General features: G+C 47.8%; 1 protein-coding gene across 1 annotated transcript in view; it reads left to right on the top strand.

Moving 5' to 3' along the window:
- Positions 1 to 17,244, top strand: part of LOC144140921 (dnaJ homolog subfamily C member 13-like) — a 145,269-nt gene that overhangs the window by 71,538 nt on the left and 56,487 nt on the right. The window contains exons 21-24 of the mRNA XM_077672421.1: positions 6,211 to 6,417; positions 6,575 to 6,868; positions 12,051 to 12,391; positions 16,651 to 16,965. Coding sequence (XP_077528547.1) covers positions 6,211 to 6,417; positions 6,575 to 6,868; positions 12,051 to 12,391; positions 16,651 to 16,965 — 1,157 coding nt within the window. The remainder of the gene's footprint in view (positions 1 to 6,210; positions 6,418 to 6,574; positions 6,869 to 12,050; positions 12,392 to 16,650; positions 16,966 to 17,244) is intronic.

Raw genomic sequence — 17,244 nt, 5'->3', positions numbered from 1 at the left:
ACGGACCTCAATTTAACGAAATTCTCGATATAACGAATTTTTTAAAGTTTTCTATCAAAATTTTGCTAAATGCATGTATTTTTATCTTTATTTCACGAAGTAATTTCGTGCGGCGCTTCCGATTTAACGAAGTCACGGCAAGAAAGAAAGAACGAAATTCCGCTCGAGGCACGTTTTGTTTTGCCTCTCAGAGACGACATTGAAAACATTCAGTACTCGCATTGACTCTTAAATGGCTAAAATGAAAGAAAAGCAGTGAAATCTGCTGTTGGCAACAATTAAAAGCGATGAAAGAAGCTGCTCAAACCGCTAGCGGTCATAGACGGTTGCATAGTGCGGCCACCATTTTAACGTCTCCATTGTTGCCTACGCCAGCGCCCTCTATGCTGAGACTGCCGGAAGCCTACTTCAACCTTTTTTTCTACGCGTCCTTCCTCACGGTGCTGCTGCTCTAGGTTGTGCGTGCTGATAACCACATTAATATTTTGTTCGTGCATCATTAGCTGAGTCTTGTAAGCAGTGTGAGCCCTCCAAGGGAAAGAAAAGTCTTCCGAACAAGAGCCTGAGGCTAGACCGACGGCCACCGAAGTGATGGATGCCATCGACGTTCTGTGGAGGCACGCAGGTGCACGCGAATGTTTAAGAGCAAGCCCTGTTAGCTCTGTCAGCATACGAGGTCAAGAAACGCTAAGCACTGCTTACGGACTTCTTCACTACGGCTTAAACATCGAGTGCTGGTGGCAATAAATTGCTGTCTTTGAACATGGTCATCTTCGTTTCACCCGTGTTCATTAGACAGCTGCGATGCAGAGAAATCGGTTTCTTTAGGGCTTAGTGGGCATAAAAGTAATTGCTTAATCGAATTTGGCCAGACGATATTTAATGTAAGCTTTCCGCTTTAGCGGGAGCACGTAAGCGCTGCTACACAGCCGGTCCGCGTGTACTCCGCAACTCCACTCTACTCACAATCGTGGCTATCTCTAGTGTAGTGGTTCCTTCACGCGCCCATATTGCAGAGTTTTTGTACATGAAAAGTCTTTCGGAAGTTTCATAGCAGCCTTCCGCTGTTGGCCCGCCGCACCCCTCAACGCTGCGCCTAAGCCTACCACTGAACGGATGATAAGAGGCGTAACTTCGAACCAGCAGCTCGCTGGGGTGAAGTTCACGGGGCATGGACGCAGGTTCAATTGACTAACAGCGGCGTTTAGTATTGACCGAAATGAAAAAAATAAAAAATGGAAACCCGGTCTGCTATCACATTTAATGAGGCGTTGCGGAAAAGCACCGGTTTTACGACGACACATGAACTACCGTCGGCTATCTGAATTCCATTGCCTAAGTGTTGAAACTCTTAATTCACACGGTTTTCGCGGCCAGGTTTAGTACAAATTTCGCTTTAACTGGAGGGGTAAGTACATAGTAGTTGCTTCTGGGCGATGGGCAAGGTTTTGAAACCTGAATAGCTGGTTAAATGAACTGTAAAATCGAAACCTCGATTTTACGAAATTCTCGATTTAACGAAATTTCCGCCCGCAAGTACGACTTCATTATATCGAGGTTTAACTGTACTCAGAATGAACACGTGCCCAGGTCAACCCCTCTATAGTGCAGTTTGATGAACACAAGATTACAATGTTTACAGGATTGCGGTTCAATAAACACAAGATTACAATGTTCACATTCAACAAACAATGTACAAAACACCTAAGTTAATGCATTTGATATGAAATGCCACCAACGCGTGGCTGGCCCACGTTTCATGGTTCTTATGTAGAAAGCTTCAATTATCTCTCGCATCAATTGGTGATTGTGCCACCCCAACACGCTGGTGTTCTCAGATAGTGGACAACATTGCACTTGGTTCTGATCTGTGCGGGTCGCGCAATGCCGAGTGATGTGTGCATGAGGGTTGTCACACCTTCTCCAACCCCCATTCTTGTGTTCAGACAGGTGCAGGGAAAACTACCCTGCAGCATATCATATTGGCATGCCCACAGAAACCTCACTGACGTAATGGATCATTAAACATCAGTACTCAAGAGCAATGGGAGGCCACCTAGCTCAACCCGCACCCCAACTCACAGCAACTATTCGTTCAACTGGTGGAAGATGCCGCTAGGGCCCACAGGCTCATGGCTGTCATATAACGGGGAAGGCCAGGTGACCTCCTCCCTCTCGCCTGCTTCAGTCAACCAGCATGGGCTTAGATGAAGTTCCTTTTCTCTCTCTCTCTCTCCTCTCTCCCCGTGGTGGAAGAACTCTTTTTTTCGTGTAGCTTAATTAAGATTAGTGTGCTCACTAGAGGTGTGTGAATATTTGACACATTGAATAGTTTGGTAGCAGTGTTTGCTATTCGTTTTGTTTTGTAGAGTTGTACTGTTGTAAGTATGCAGTAAAGCGTAATGTAACAAAGTTCAATTTGATGAAATCCCTGGTAAGCGAAGTTGCAAAGAATAAGGGGCCCATAGCCTATTGGAAAGCATGTATATTTATTCTTGACATAACGAAGCAACTGTTGCTGTAATTTCAAAACAAGGTCTCTCGATGTTGAAAAAAATGATCCGGAGGGATCGATTTCACCATCACAAGGATGGTCGAGGACAAGACTGTCCCCCCCTGCCTCCACTCCATGCTAAAGAGAAGACTGCTACTTGTTTTTCCAAGTATCACTGCAGGCTACCCCAATACGCCTCGAGCGCTGTACAATTAATGTGGAGCAGTCACTCTGTTCGCAAATGTGGTGCATTTACGAGTTTGTAAACATTTCTGACGTGATATTAGTGTGGTCTGCATAAGTACCAGGTGTGGGTCACAGGCCGACTTCGCGAAACCGGCACATGAATGGAGCTGATTGTAATTCCACTGTCCTGAAATTTACTAACAGTGTCTCCGTGGACAGCGTTTCCTCAGGGGGTCATGCTATGGCCATACACTACTATGTAAATCGGTTTTGTGCGCTTACATAATCTGGAGGAGCAATCATGCCTCACAGCCGGCCAGTTACGCTTGCCTCAGATATTCATCCCTACCGTGGGCAAGGCAACGTGGCATAAATTTTACAAACATTCTACAAAAGAAGTACGATGGATAATGCAAAATTATACTCGGGAATCAGCACTCCACAAAAGATTTTATGCTGGGTCGTCTTGTCGCAAGGTGAGCGCTTCCAAATATTCGTCTGCTACATATCTCCTCCACGAGCAGAGCGGAGACGGGCTTACAGAGTAATTCGCATCCGCGACTAAACGCTTCATCGAAACATCGTCATATGCTAAGGGAGCCTGCAGAATCTAGCACAAACGGAAATCAGAGGGCCTTACGAGACACCACACTCTTCCAACTACACCTTTTCTCGCTTGTGAACTGCCTACCCCGTATATCTAAAAAAATGCGTCCGCTGAGTGATCAGCTGTTCGTTGAAGTTTATAAACAAAAGGAGAGTGAACGCACAGCTTGTATGTGATTACTAAAACTTTCATTCCTTGATTTCGCTCCGCATTTGTACACAACAATAATTAGGCGTCCACCTCTCCCTCCTCCACCTCTCATTTCTTGTGAAATAAATTTGATTGATTGTGGGGTTTAACGCGCCGATGCAACGCAGGCGATGAGGCGTTCCGTAGTGGAGGGCTCCAGATTAATTTTGACCACCTGGGGATCTTTAAAGGAGCCATGAAGACAAAACACAAGTTTGGTTCATTCGAAAGATTGCCTCGATAGAATCATACTGACACCACTGTTAACGCACACTTCGCTCAAATAAGCTACATAAATAGAAAAAAACGGAATGGCCATGCGACCCACTAGCTCATTTCCCGCAACAGAACCTATGATGTCGTGAGCTTAGCTGTGCGATTGGCTTAGGATGGAAAAAGCAAACGCAAATTAGGCACGGCTTAAAGGCTTTCCAAACAAACTATTTGCGCTTAAAAGTGTAACGCATATTCATTTTACAGCAGTAAGAATGGTGCGGTAAACAATGAAAGTTACGAACACGCACGTAAGCATAGAAGTACCGATGCGCACTGCTGTTGGTACTGGGCGCACTATGCTTGTTTTAGGTGCACAGCACTCCGCCGCTTTGAAATTGTTTTACAGGACACTGGCCGATTGGCGTAAGCAGCGTTGTCGTACGTGAACATGTTTGTCGAGGATACCCCAGGTTTCATGAGACAATCACTTTTTACAGTAACAGAAATAAGCCAGGTGCAAATACGCCCAAAAACAAAGCAACGGCGGACAACGGTTCGTGGATGACTATAGCAGCGCCATCTGGGAGGGCTGACGGACAGCAAGGCCGCAAACCCGAATGACACAGTGGAAGTTCGCTTGAATAGACGCGCTTCTGACGTCATTGCTGACATTACGAAAACCCACGATTTGGCGGGAGAATCAAAATTTTAACCTAAATTGAGCAATTTCTCAGTGAATACGGCGTCATTTGCTGTCGGACAAGCGCTGGGGGCACTATAAAACGCGAAATCTTTCGAATAAAACAAACTTGTATTCTGTCTGCATGGCTCCTTTAACGTGCACCGAAATCTCGAACACACGGGAGTTTTTGCTTTTCGCCTCCATCAGAAAAGCAGCCGCCGCGGCCGGGAATCGAACCTGCGTCCTTGTATTTCTTGCGAATCTAGTTGATCTGGTAAGTCCTACCTTGTTTATGTTTAGACCAATTAGCATTTCCGAAGCTCCTCTGGGTTTCTCCTTTCCCGTAGGAGCTATTCTGTGTCTTCCGGACTTGGCAAACCATTTATTTGTCCGTGGTTTTATTAACTTTACTTGGGCCTTGCTATAAGGCATTAGTGGGCACACATTTAACGAAGTACAGCCATGGAATATACTTAACATTTTCGCGTGGCTTATATTCCCATTAAAGGTACAAGTTATTGTCAGGGATGGGGTAATCGCATCCCCGAAACGTACTTTTCTACGGCGTATATATATCAAAACAAAGCCGAATTCCTTGTCCATGCTGCGAAACAAAACCAACCTCGCACTGGACCAATACGAGGTCTAAACGACGCGACAATAGATTTCACATGTGCCTGGTGTATTAGAAGGTGACTGCGATGATAAGCTGTTGCTGTCGCCGACGTCTCTAAGAGTGGCCTAGAAGCCTGCAGAACCACCTCCCCGGATAGCTCTTGTTGGCGTTCCAGCACTCTACCAAGACGCAGCTGTTTTTGAAGTGCCGTGAACGTACCATTTGCTTACCGACAATGCCATAACAAGTTGTTTAGGTCGCGGAAAGGCAAAAAGGAGCGAAAGAGAGAGAGAGTATAAACATCTTTAATTTGGAGCTTAATGGTGCAGGATAGTGAGAGCATCACCGGTGGGGGGCGTCCGCTAGTCCGGGATGCCCTGGTCCGATTTTTGCTAGATTTTTGTGCAAAAAGAGAAGCTACTGTACATGTTAGGGAGTCATGATATTCAGAAGTTGAGAATACACTTTTTAACTCTCATTAGTAGCAGTTCGTGGTATGTGGCGGAATAACAGCTTGCATATGTCCCTGAACCACTATGAGATCGTACTTCAAAAATCTAGAGCGAAAGAGAACCAAAACACTGCATGAGCCCCAATCAGCCACACAGTGCTGCTCCTGTAAGCGCCGTGGAGAAGCGGCGGCAGGCGGCGCAGCGATCGCGAAGCTCGAGGCGTATAGCCTGTATTCAATAGCGAGGCACACATGCAGGCAACCGTGTGAGTGTGCCCTCGCTGGTTACGTCGGGCTCTGCGGGATGATGGTGTTGGTCCGTGCTAAGCACATGATATGGGTTGGACATTCCAAGCTCTAGCCCGCGGAACGCAAAGTAATGCCTCGACTCCAATGTGAGTGCGATTAATAACAACTCTGTTGACACCACCATTGAGAATCGGGTTGAAACGGAGCAGAGGACGCACGCCGGTGTTATAATCTTCGGCGTGCGGCCGCAGTGGCACAAGCTGCGCCATGTCTGTGGCGTTTCGGCCAAGTCCATGGCCGTTTCCAGTGTTGCTAAGCGACGAAATTGACAGCTAAACTTTTCAATGAATACCACCTATAGCCTACTTGAGTTCGTAGGTTTTGTGCGGGGGTCGGTGTCATGTTTGCTGCTGTACCTGATTTGGGTCCATGAGGTGACACTCCTGTGGAGGCAGTCAACCCATTTGTTGATGTGAATTCTGTGTGTGTGCGTTGAAGTCAAGCTGTGGTGGTCGTGCAGCGCAACGTGAAGGAGCTGCTGGACGCCGGGGGCCTGTCCACCCTGGTGGAGCTGGTGACCCTGGCCCACCTGCACGTGAGCCGGGCCCTGGTGCCCGCCCAGGTGAACGTGATTGAGGCTTCCCCCGACACCAAGCTGGGCCTCGAGAAGGAGTGGCACGTGGGCGGGGAGGACAAGGACCGCCAGGGGCCCTACAGCTACGACCAGGTACGACAGACTGCCACGACGCTTCACCCCGCTTTGAATCAGGTTGAAGGGCAGTGTATCTTGAAGCCGTGGGATGTTCTTGAAGCTCTTGGAAATTGGGCCTTGAACCTCAACCCCTTCTCCTCCTCCTCCCCCCTCCTCCCTGTCTCCTGTGCAGCTGAAGGAGCTGTGGTCGTCGGGGGAGGGCGGCCTGAGCGGGCGCACCCTGTGCTGGGCGCAGGGCATGGCCGGCTGGCTGCCCCTTGCCCGGGTGGCCCAGCTGCGCTGGGGCCTGCTGGCCTCGGGACAGGCCCTGCTCAACGACGGACAGCTGGCGGCCACCGTGCTGTCGGCCCTGTCGGCCGTGTGCGCCTTCTACCCGTCCCGCGACGCCGACGGCGCCGTCGTGCGCCCCATCCCCCGTGCCAAACGCCTGCTCTCTCAGCATGCCTCCCTTGTGCATATCGTCCAGGTGAGCCACGGGCACTCGGGGCACCGCTGAAAATCGGGGGTGGCAACATTGCAAGTGTTCTTGCCCTAGCGGACCCAGTTTTGATTCCCGGCCGCGGCGGCAGCTTTTTTGATGGAGGCGAAAAGCAAAAAGACCCGGGCTTATGAGATATCGGCATTTGTTAAAGATCCCCAGGTGGTCACAATTAATCCGGAGCCCTCCACTACGGCGCGCCTCATTGCCTGTGAAGTGCCTGTGAAGATTAAACCCTACAATCAATCAATCAATCAATCAATCAATCAATCAATCAATCAATTAATGTATGTATATATGTATGTATGTATGTATGTTTGAAGAATGGCATTAGGAAAACAGCAATGACTGGTGCTCACAACGCATACATGACGGCACAGCGCCAGCCAGGCCCACCACGAAACATTCGCACCATTTCAACTGGATACGGATTGGCTATAGCTCCGGCTTGGCGAACTGGACCTGCACCTTCTGTAAAGACGGCCAGCCACATTGTTATTGCCAGCAAGAAATGGCGTCCATCATGCGTTTGTTTTTGTTAATTGATGGTGGTGTGGGTGCACCACGCTTGTTTTTGGTGAAACTAAGTGCCCTGAAGGTTTAACAAGCTACAGATGTACAGATGACGGGTGTTATGCTTATTTTATTGTGGAATAAATGTTCAAACCCACTTCCACTGAGTGAAAATTTCGTTCATTGTAGTGGGGTTTGTATCTAATCAAATTAAAAAGAAAAGCCAAATATCGAATTGAATCGAATACATATAAAAAATTTTGTTACAGGTTCCGATTTTTGCTAGATTTTTGTGCAAAAAGAGAAGCTACTGTACATGTTAGGGAGTCATGACATTCAGAAGTTGAGAAATACTTTTTAACTCTCATTAGTAGCAGTTCGTGGTATGTGGCGGAATAACAGCTTGCATATGTCCCTGAACCACTATGAGACCGTACTTCAAAAATCTAGAGCTGGCCCAGTACGCGTCAAAGAATGATTTGTAGGGGTGTGCGAATATTCGATTTTCGAATTCGAATCGAATATTTCTTGCCCGAATAATTCGATTCGACTTTCGAATAATTCGACGTGACGAATATTCCGAACGCTGCCAAAGTTGCGGCTAGATTAGTGTGGCCCTTACTGACCCTAACGTCGAAAGTTTTTGGTCAAACAATTGCCAGCGACCCATTTTCGGCCAGGAAAGTTGTCTTAGAGGTTTCGCCCGCAGAGACTTCATTGCCAACATGTAATTGAATAGTTCCTCGATTTTTTTGCGTCACTGGCATACATAGAAAGAAGGAGCAACACAGCAGTCTTTAGCGTGCAGAAAACGTTCCTCACATACGGGTTTTTGTAATAATAAGGTGGGTTGCCGTTTTCACGTCACTGGAAACAAATATGATGCGTCCCACTCAGGACAAAACAAATTACTACGGCGACGCCATTTTGTGATGGCGATGACACTGACTCTTCCCCCCTGATAGTCGGCCATAAAATATCGTTTTTCTTTTGTTAATTAATTTTATCACACAACTGTGCAGCCACAAAATAGTGTATAATTATGGTCTTGTTAAATTTCTGTGATTCTGGCCTTGCTGTAACACACTATCATCACCCGTCCTAGACCCTTTCCCGATGCCTATCCATAGCCAATCTGACGGTCGTCGCCATGGTCGTCGCACGCCCATGATTCTTCTCCTGTGTAACGTCTGCGTGCAGTGCTATTCAGCATGAATAGCCACGGTGAAAAAAGAAGCGTAATTTGGAAGTTTTTCGAGAAGGCAAGTCCGTCCTCTGCCATCTGCTAGAAATGCGGCTCCACGCTCAAGATGCTGGCAGGCACGACAAGCCCGCTCTTGAATCACTTGAAGAGCAAACACCACGATCACTACTTGGAGATTGAAGATTCAGCCAAGGCAAACCAGCGGCCTAAAGGCGCAGACCAACAAACCTTGCTAGGCATGACCAAGGCCTCTTGTCAGAGAGTGCTAAAAAACAGACCACCATGTTCATCGCACGCATGATCGCGAAGGACCTGCAGCCGTACCAGTTCGTCGAGAACGAAGGATTTCAAGACTTGATGCATCACCTGCAGCCCCAGTACAAGGTCCCGCACAGGACTACGTTTTCAAGAACAGTAATCCAAGACCTGTACCAAAGCACTGTTGACTCACTCAAGGTTGAAATCGCTTCGGACATGGCGAACTCAGTGGAGTCGATCACATTCACCACTGACATGTGGACCTCCAGGGCCAATCAAAGTTTCATCGCTTTGACATGCCAAAGAAGAGACGCCTGCCGTGTCTCTGCTGTGCAAGAAGGCACGAGCCATAGTGGGGCACTACAAGCATAGTGCTCAGGCAACTCGGAGGCTGAAAGATTGCCAGAAGCGCACTGAGCTGCCAGATGCAAGTCTCATTCAAGATGTAGAAACACGTTGGAACAGCGAACATGCCATGTTGAGCCGTTTGGTAGATTTGAAAGATGCCGTGTCCCTTGAAATGGCCACATCTGAAACCAGTGTGAGCTTCCTGTCACCAAGCGAATGGAATGTTGCAGCAGCCTGGTGCAGGTCCTGCAGCCCATTGTAGACGCGACTGCAGATTTGAGTGGCCAGAAGTATGGTATCATTTCAACTGTTGTTCCTTTTCTCCATGGAACAGAGCAAATTCTAAAGGGGCACTGTGACATTGAAAATGAAGCAGGTCTGTCTAGCAAAAACTTGCTAAAGAGCTTGAAGTCCCGGTTCCGTCTTTTTATGGAGCAAAAGGAACTGATGCTCGCAACGCTGTGTGACCCGAAGTTTAAGTCTATTTTCTGCACCAAGTCTTTTGACCAGACACGGGCTGTCGAGCTGCTTGCAGCAGAAGTTGGTGTCCGATGTGCTCGGTTGGACTCTTCTTCAGAGCAGTTCGAAAGGCAGGAACTGTCCAATGCACCAACCAGTCCTAAAAAAAGCCTGCAAACTAGGGGTGTGCGAATATCAATTTTTTAATTTCGAAGCGAATTCGAATAATAAAAACAAAGTTCGAATCGAATCGAATATTTCTCGAATATTTTTCGAATACGAATACTTATTATTTTTTGTAAAATTAAAGTTTTCACCATCTAGACTCACAAAAACTGCAACTTTATTGCACAACAAATCATACAAAGTAAAATTAGAAATTACACAATACCGTTGCACTCAACAGGTTAAGGTCTGTACTCACTTAAATGTTAACATGGAGAAAGGGTAACTGCTCCACATATTCGGGGAGCAGTGACAACCTCCTGCTCGTCACGACTCCTCCAGATACCGAAAGTAGCCGCTCACTTGAGACACTAGTGGATGGCATGCCCGAGCCCGTGCACATTGCCGCGCGCTGATACAGTAAAATCTCGATGATACTAATCTTGCGGGACTGCGAAAAATATTCGTATCATCCGAAATTCGTATGAACCAACACAGACCAAAAAATTGAGAGCTGAAAAAAGTTTTCGTTTATTTCTTCTCTTACTTTCGCGTGAAGAAATTCGTGATTTCTTCTGCTTTTTTTAACCCCCATGTCGCAAAGTAGTCCTTTCTGGAGCACGTAAAGCTCCGCGCTCGTCTCCTCACTCGCTGTGCCCAAGCTCGCTACACGCCGCAACAGTCAAGCGTGAACTGCATGGTGCGTTTTTGCACGTGATTCGCTCGCCTCGGCTCTGCGAGCGCTGTATTTTCACGCCCGCATCGACGATTTCGCGCCTGCGGTAGCGCCTACCTCGGTCACAAAATGACGCACGACGCGCGCGGCAGAATGGAGGAGCCTGACTACTTGCGTTGAGATCGAGACAGCCGGCTTGGCTCCGCCGGAGATGGTTAGGTTTAGCACCCCGGCAAATATTTTACGGGCGCTTTCTAGGGGCGCGGATGATGTTTTATAGTACCATTTGCGCATGCATTATCAGCTCCTTTACCGCACAAGCAACTTCGTGACTCCCTTGAGCCGCATTTTAAAGAGCGGTTAGAAACGGTCGCTCGAGCGCCCGCGCCACTTCGCGGCTGGAGCCAACGTTGGCTGGAGCCGACGCCATGTTGACGCCGCCGTCCGCGCCGCGCGCAGCGTGGGGGTGGTTTCCCGGCGGTGTCAGCGCGCGTTTGGCGTGCGCACAGCGTTTTCGCGAGCAGAAAGCAACAACACCGATACAGTCTGCGAAAGCACGCACCGTTTGCCGTGTATACGCTTCGCCACTTTGCTGCTGAGACACGCTCTGAATTTATTTATTTTTTTTTAGTTTTGAGTGGTTCGAATATTTCGAACCATAAAAGTGTCATTCGAATCGAATCGAATACCAAAAAATTCGAATCGAATATTCGAAGTTTCGAATATTCGCACACCCCTACTGCAAACAGTCTGGGAAACTGTTAAAGTGCTGGCGTCGCAAAAAAGCCCAAGAAATAACCCGAGACCCCACAGTCAGGAGGTCCAGAAGTACCTGAATGAGCCCCTGATCCCCAGGAAGAATGACCCTTTGCTATACTGGAGAGAGCACGGCGCTGCACTCTACCCTGGTATTGCCAAAATTGCCTTGCGGTACCTTCCTATCCCTGCTACAGAGGTGCCTAGTGAACGCATGTTTTCTACTGCGGGTAACACTGTGACATCGCGCCGAGAGAGCCTGAAGCCAGCTCACGTGGAGCAGATTGTGTTTCTTCATGACAATTTGTAATACCTTTAACATGACAGTTTGTGATTTCTTTAATTCCTTTTAGTGTATTTGCTATTTAGAGCTCAAGGTCATGAGCATGTGTTTGTTAGTGTCCAACCTACTTTTTCTTCCAAATAAAAGCTTTGGTATTCGATATTCGATATTTTTGTCCACTATTCGACACTATTCGATTCGAATTCGATTCGAGATCAAATTTCACTATTCGCGCACCCCTAATGATTTGTGCTTGAGTTGATGTACTGTAATCACTGGCAACGACTAGACGACAGCGCCTTCCAACTCCAAAGCAAGCACTTTGCAAGCATGTACAGTATGACGCGAAAAACACAGCATAAACGCAATCATGGACCACGGTTTTACTCTTGCAGTGTACATGCACGAGCAAATGTGGAGCTGAAATGCAGCAGGTAGTAGGTATCACTGGAAGCGTCCTCCCACGGGGGCGGCCATTTTGAAGGGGGCGGTCTCCTTCCGATTGCAGGTGCTGCTGACCTTTGACCCGCAGCTGGTGGAGCAGACGTGCCAGCTGCTGCTGCAGGTGATGGAGGAGAACCCCGCCGTGCAGCGGCTGTACGCGACGGGCTTCTTCTACTTTGTGCTGCTCTACACGGGCTCCAACCTGCTGGCCATTGGGGAGCTGCTGTTCCGCTCGCACGGCTGCCAGGCGCACCGCTACGACGAGGGCACCCAGCGCAGCATCCTGGGGCCCCTGCTGCCCGAGGCCATGGTCTGCTTCCTGGAGAACCACGGGCCGGCCAAGTTCGCCGAGATCTTCCTCGGGGACTTCGACACGCCCGAGGCCATCTGGAACGCCGACATGCGGTAGGCAGGGAGGAGGGCACGACTGGGGGGCGATTCCACGAGAGAACGAACATGCGTGTACACGACCATTTTTTTTTCATTCTGGTTTTTTTATTATATATGCGCGCAATATGGAAACCCCCGAAAATCAAGTTTGTTTTCTCCTGAGGTGCGTAGTTCGGGAGAAAAAAATGTTTGAATGTGCCCGGAGCGCAGCGGTGGTTTCGGCAACTGCAGATTTTTCCAAGTTTGCGTCTCTGTGTACGTCAAGGAGTACAAGGGGTGTGTATAAAATGTTTTGGGCCATAAACTAGACCAGAATGCTAATCTGTATAAATCAAAATCAGCGTCCTGCAGCGAACAGAAAATTTTAAAAAAAATCGTGAAATCGGCCCAGACGATAATTTGTTAGTGTTTTTGACGCCCCCTATCTACATTTCTTCTTTTCTGAAAAACTTGTAAGTCGGCCATTTTATTGGCCATACGTATCTGAACGCAAAAACAAAAGATGGTGTTTGGAGAAAATTTAGAAGTACTAAAAAAAATTGAATAACTTCGGCTCTTTTTCAGAAATTGCGCAAATTCAAAACTCAATATAAAAAAAACCCCATACTCGATTTTCTTCAAAATTGCGAAAATAAGACTCCTTTACTTGGACAACAAAACTGTGGAAAAACATGTTGCATCATTTTGTTGAGAACAAAGTTATAAGGGGCCAAACTTCGTGCTCGCGCGACGCGTCTTGGCGCGCCGCGGTAAGTTGCGGCCGCTGTTGCCGGACGTTGCGCGGGTGTACACGGGCGGTAATTCATATTCCACTGCCACATGCCGGCACGGTCAATCTCTCTCCAGTATTCCCAGACGAAAAAAACTATTCTGGAGATTCTTCTGTTTTTTTTTTTTTTTTTTTGCCCGCCTCTGTTTCCCTAATTTGTTCTTTAACGAGCTAACTTTCTGGCCGATACCAGCTCGAAAGCGCTCCTTTGCGAACGCCACTCTTCTTATAGGGAAAGGAAAGAAGGATTCGAAACAACAGGAAAAGTTTTTCCGGTGGTTATATCGGGTAGAAGTGGTAGGAGTGGTCGAAATTTTCTATTATTATGGCGCTTGGGTCACAGCATGAGTAAATTACTGAAGGTATTTCAGTTTTTTCTCAAGAATATTTATTCAAGCAAAAAGACACAAGTTTGGAAATTGGCTGTCAGACTATCGTGATTAATTATTTACAGTCAGGAACACAGCAAAAGGCATACGTGTGGGAATACAACTCAAGTAAAATATTTATAATATCTGCACCACAGCTTCCTCGGGCGCTCATACAGTCAAGCACAGCCACTTCGCAGACGTGTAGTTTGCTCTGGAACGTTCGTACAGCTGATATTTCTTCTTGAAATGGCTGGCTGCACCGTCACTAACGTAAACAACGTAGCTGTACACAGGGGCACTTTCTTCCAGGCATTCGTGCACCTTGTGGAGCGAGCGCATAGCATGCATGTGCGGTATCGTGTTGCATGTGATCGCTAACTACTGCGAAGCTCTGAACTGATTTTCTTGTAGTTACAACGCACGTAAACAGTGAAACCTGTGTTTTGTGCCAGTGGTACGACTGGACTTCATTTGGCAGAATAACTGTCAAATTTTCAGAGAAGTCGAAGTGCAGTACAATGCTTGATCGCCGTTCGCATCTTTTCGCTTCGTTTATGGCAATGGCCTGGGTCCGCCTAATAGAGTCATGGGAAATCCACTTGGTGACCCATTTGCCTAGCTCCTTCACGAATGCAGCTGGCGGTAGACTCTTTTTTATCAGAGAACCAATTTCCCATACAGCGTATGTGACGTCTTCTTCGTCCGAAACGCCCAAAGCGGACATGGTAAGGTTGTCGGACATTGGGAATTGCCGGCACGCGCCCAAGAAACACTGCGTCGATGGTGAGGTGCAAAGACAAAGCTCCTTTAAGTTGCTCATTCTTCGGTCAACCCCTGTAACAATTTGCAGGGCCAAAGCAGACAGGTCGGCATTTGCACAATAAACGCAGACGCAGACTTCATGCTGGGGTGAGTGCAAGACTTGGGCGGGAATGAACTGTGGGTGGGTGAACGGGTCACACATTTTTTTTTTTTCAGAACATCCGCTAGGCTTCCCCTGCCACATCTATCAGGATAAGAGTGTGCGGATAGTCGAGCAAGCAAACACGCGCACAAATCCACGTGCAAACACTTAGGCACAAACTAAAGCATCCACCCGTGAAAAAAAAAAAAAAAAAAACTTTTAAGGGGAGGAGTCAAAAGCAAACAAAAATATGGCAAGAGTAAAGCAAAGGGAAGCATCCGTTGAGAGCCCATCAACCAGTGAGTTGAAGGACAGAAAAGGACGGGGCACTAGCCTCCCCTTACTGCAATTTTCGTACGCAAGCGTATCAAAATAGTTAGTAATACTGTAATGTACGCTTCGCCTTTGTGATATGTGACTAAACAATAAATATACGGCAATAATATGACAACAGACCGGAATTTAATAATACGTCAAGAAGCCAGGTACCCGACCGCACCTGATTCTCATTCCAGTAAAATAGGTTCGCGTGCACGTGGCGTCTCCGAAAAGCCTCCTACGGCCTCGTAAGCCGTGGTGCAGGTGTTTGTTTCCTGGTTAGTTATTTTTAAGGTCGTTCTCTCATGTTTACCTCAAAGAATGAGGTGGGATATCCTGTACTGACGCCAGCGCACCATGCACCACCAGCGGAAATGCGCCCGTCGTGGTGGGGAACTGATTAGGGTCTGAAGGTCAATCCATTCCCTCCCTTGTAACTGCCCGAGCGCCATCTGTTTCGGTTGCCTGCGCATCGGAGGAACCTTTGTTGTTTTTGTTTTGCATCCCGCAAAATACTGGCGCCGCAAAGGAGCGCTTTCGAGCTGGTATCGGCCAGAAAGTTAGCTCGTTAAAGAACAAATTAGGGAAACAGAGGCGGGCAAAAAAAAAAAAAAAAACAGAAGAATTTCCAGAATAGTTTTTTTCGTCTGGGAATACTGGAGAGAGATTGACCGTGCCGGCATGTGGCAGTGGAATATGAATTACCGCCCGTGTACACCCGCGCAACGTCCGGCAACAGCGGCCGCAACTTACCGCGGCGCGCCAAGACGCGTCGCGCGAGCACGAAGTTTGGCCCCTTATAACTTTGTTCTCAACAAAATGATGCAACATGTTTTTCCACAGTTTTGTTGTCCAAGTAAAGGAGTCTTATTTTCGCAATTTTGAAGAAAATCAAGTATGGGGTTTTTTTTATATTGAGTTTTGAATTTGCGCAATTTCTGAAAAAGAGCCGAAGTTATTCAATTTTTCTTAGTACTTCTAAATTTTCTACAAACACCATCTTTTGTTTTTGCGTTCAGATACGTATGACCAATAAAATGGCCGACTTACAAGTTTTTCAGAAAAGAAGAAATGTAGATAGGCGGCGTCAAAAACACTAACAAATTATCGTCTGGGCCGATTTCACGATTTTTTTTTAAATTTTTTGTTCGCTGCAGGATGCTGATTTTGCGTTATACAGATTAGCATTCTGGTCTAGTTTATGGCCCAAAACATTTTATACACACCCCTTGTACTCCTTGACGTACACAGAGACGCAAACTTGGAAAAATCTGCAGTTGCCGAAACCACCGCTGCGCTCCGGGCACATTCAAACATTTTTTTCTCCCGAACTACGCACCTCAGGAGAAAACAAACTTGATTTTCGGGGGTTTCCATATTGCGCGCATATATAATAAAAAAACCAGAATGAACAAAAAATGGTCGTGTACACGCATGTTCGTTCTCTCGTGGAATCGCCCTGGGGGGCCTTTTTCAGAGCCTAGTTTCAACGTTTCTGCTGCGGTGGGTGCAGACAGTGTTCTGTGGGCTTGATAATTTGTGCGCGTAAAGCAACTTGCATCGTGTCAGATGGGCACAACACAGGTATGGGAAGGGGGTGTGCCGCAGGCATGCCTGGCGTGAAGTGAAGGGAAAAAAGAAGACGACGACCCAAAAACACCCCAAGAGCACCATCATCATCACCGAGCGCATGTTTGGACTGTGACATTCTTCAGCTTGTTTGGACTAATGACCTTTTTTACCGAGGCTTAGCTGTGCTTACCTGTTCTTAGTCTTGCATCTGTGTATCCGTGTCTGTCGTGTGTATTTATTTGGGTTTCGGGTATTACGTAAAAACATAGTCTCGTCTGAAGATTTTCTTCTTCAACCTGTCAATGCCCCGAGAAGTAATGGGCGCTCAAACTGCACGCAGGCGCTTCATGATGGGCAAGATAGCGAGCCACATCGGGGACTTCACGCCGCGGCTCAAGTCGAACACGCGCGCCCAGTACGAGTACTGCCCGATCCCGGCGGTGCGCTACCCTCAGCTGCAGCACGAGCTCTTCTGCAACATCTACTACCTGCGGCACCTGTGCGACACAGCCCGCTTCCCGGACTGGCCCATCGCCGACCCCGTGGCCCTGCTGCGTGACGTGCTCGAGCGCTGGCGACAGGAGCTGGACCGCAAGCCGCCGCCCCTCACCCTCGAGGAGGCCTGCGCCACCCTGGGCGTCACCCCCGAGCAGAGGTCAGTCTCGCGCTGCCTACAGTAAGAGGGGAGGCCACGACCCATGTCAGTCTCCCCATTGTGATTTTAAGTGCAGCACTTTAGGGGCTCGTCTTGTCGTCGTAGCTCGCTTGCTGGACCCAAGTAGAGCCACACGGCGTTCCGTCGTAGCGGCGTAAGCCAGAGGCCTCGATAGCCAAGCGGTTTACATAGTCATAAGCGTTTGAAACTCGTAAACCGCTGGCACTTGTCATACATCTCCCTGTTGTTTAGCGCAAAGAAAACTGCAGCTACATTTGA

Source organism: Haemaphysalis longicornis, unplaced genomic scaffold, assembly GCF_048455015.1.
Source record: "Haemaphysalis longicornis isolate Haplotype H1 unplaced genomic scaffold, Haemaphysalis longicornis Haplotype H1 scaffold_56, whole genome shotgun sequence".
Classification (NCBI taxonomy): Eukaryota; Metazoa; Arthropoda; class Arachnida; order Ixodida; family Ixodidae; genus Haemaphysalis; species Haemaphysalis longicornis.
The sequence above is the reverse complement of the archived record's forward strand: the minus strand, read 5'-3'. Positions and strand labels throughout refer to the sequence as shown.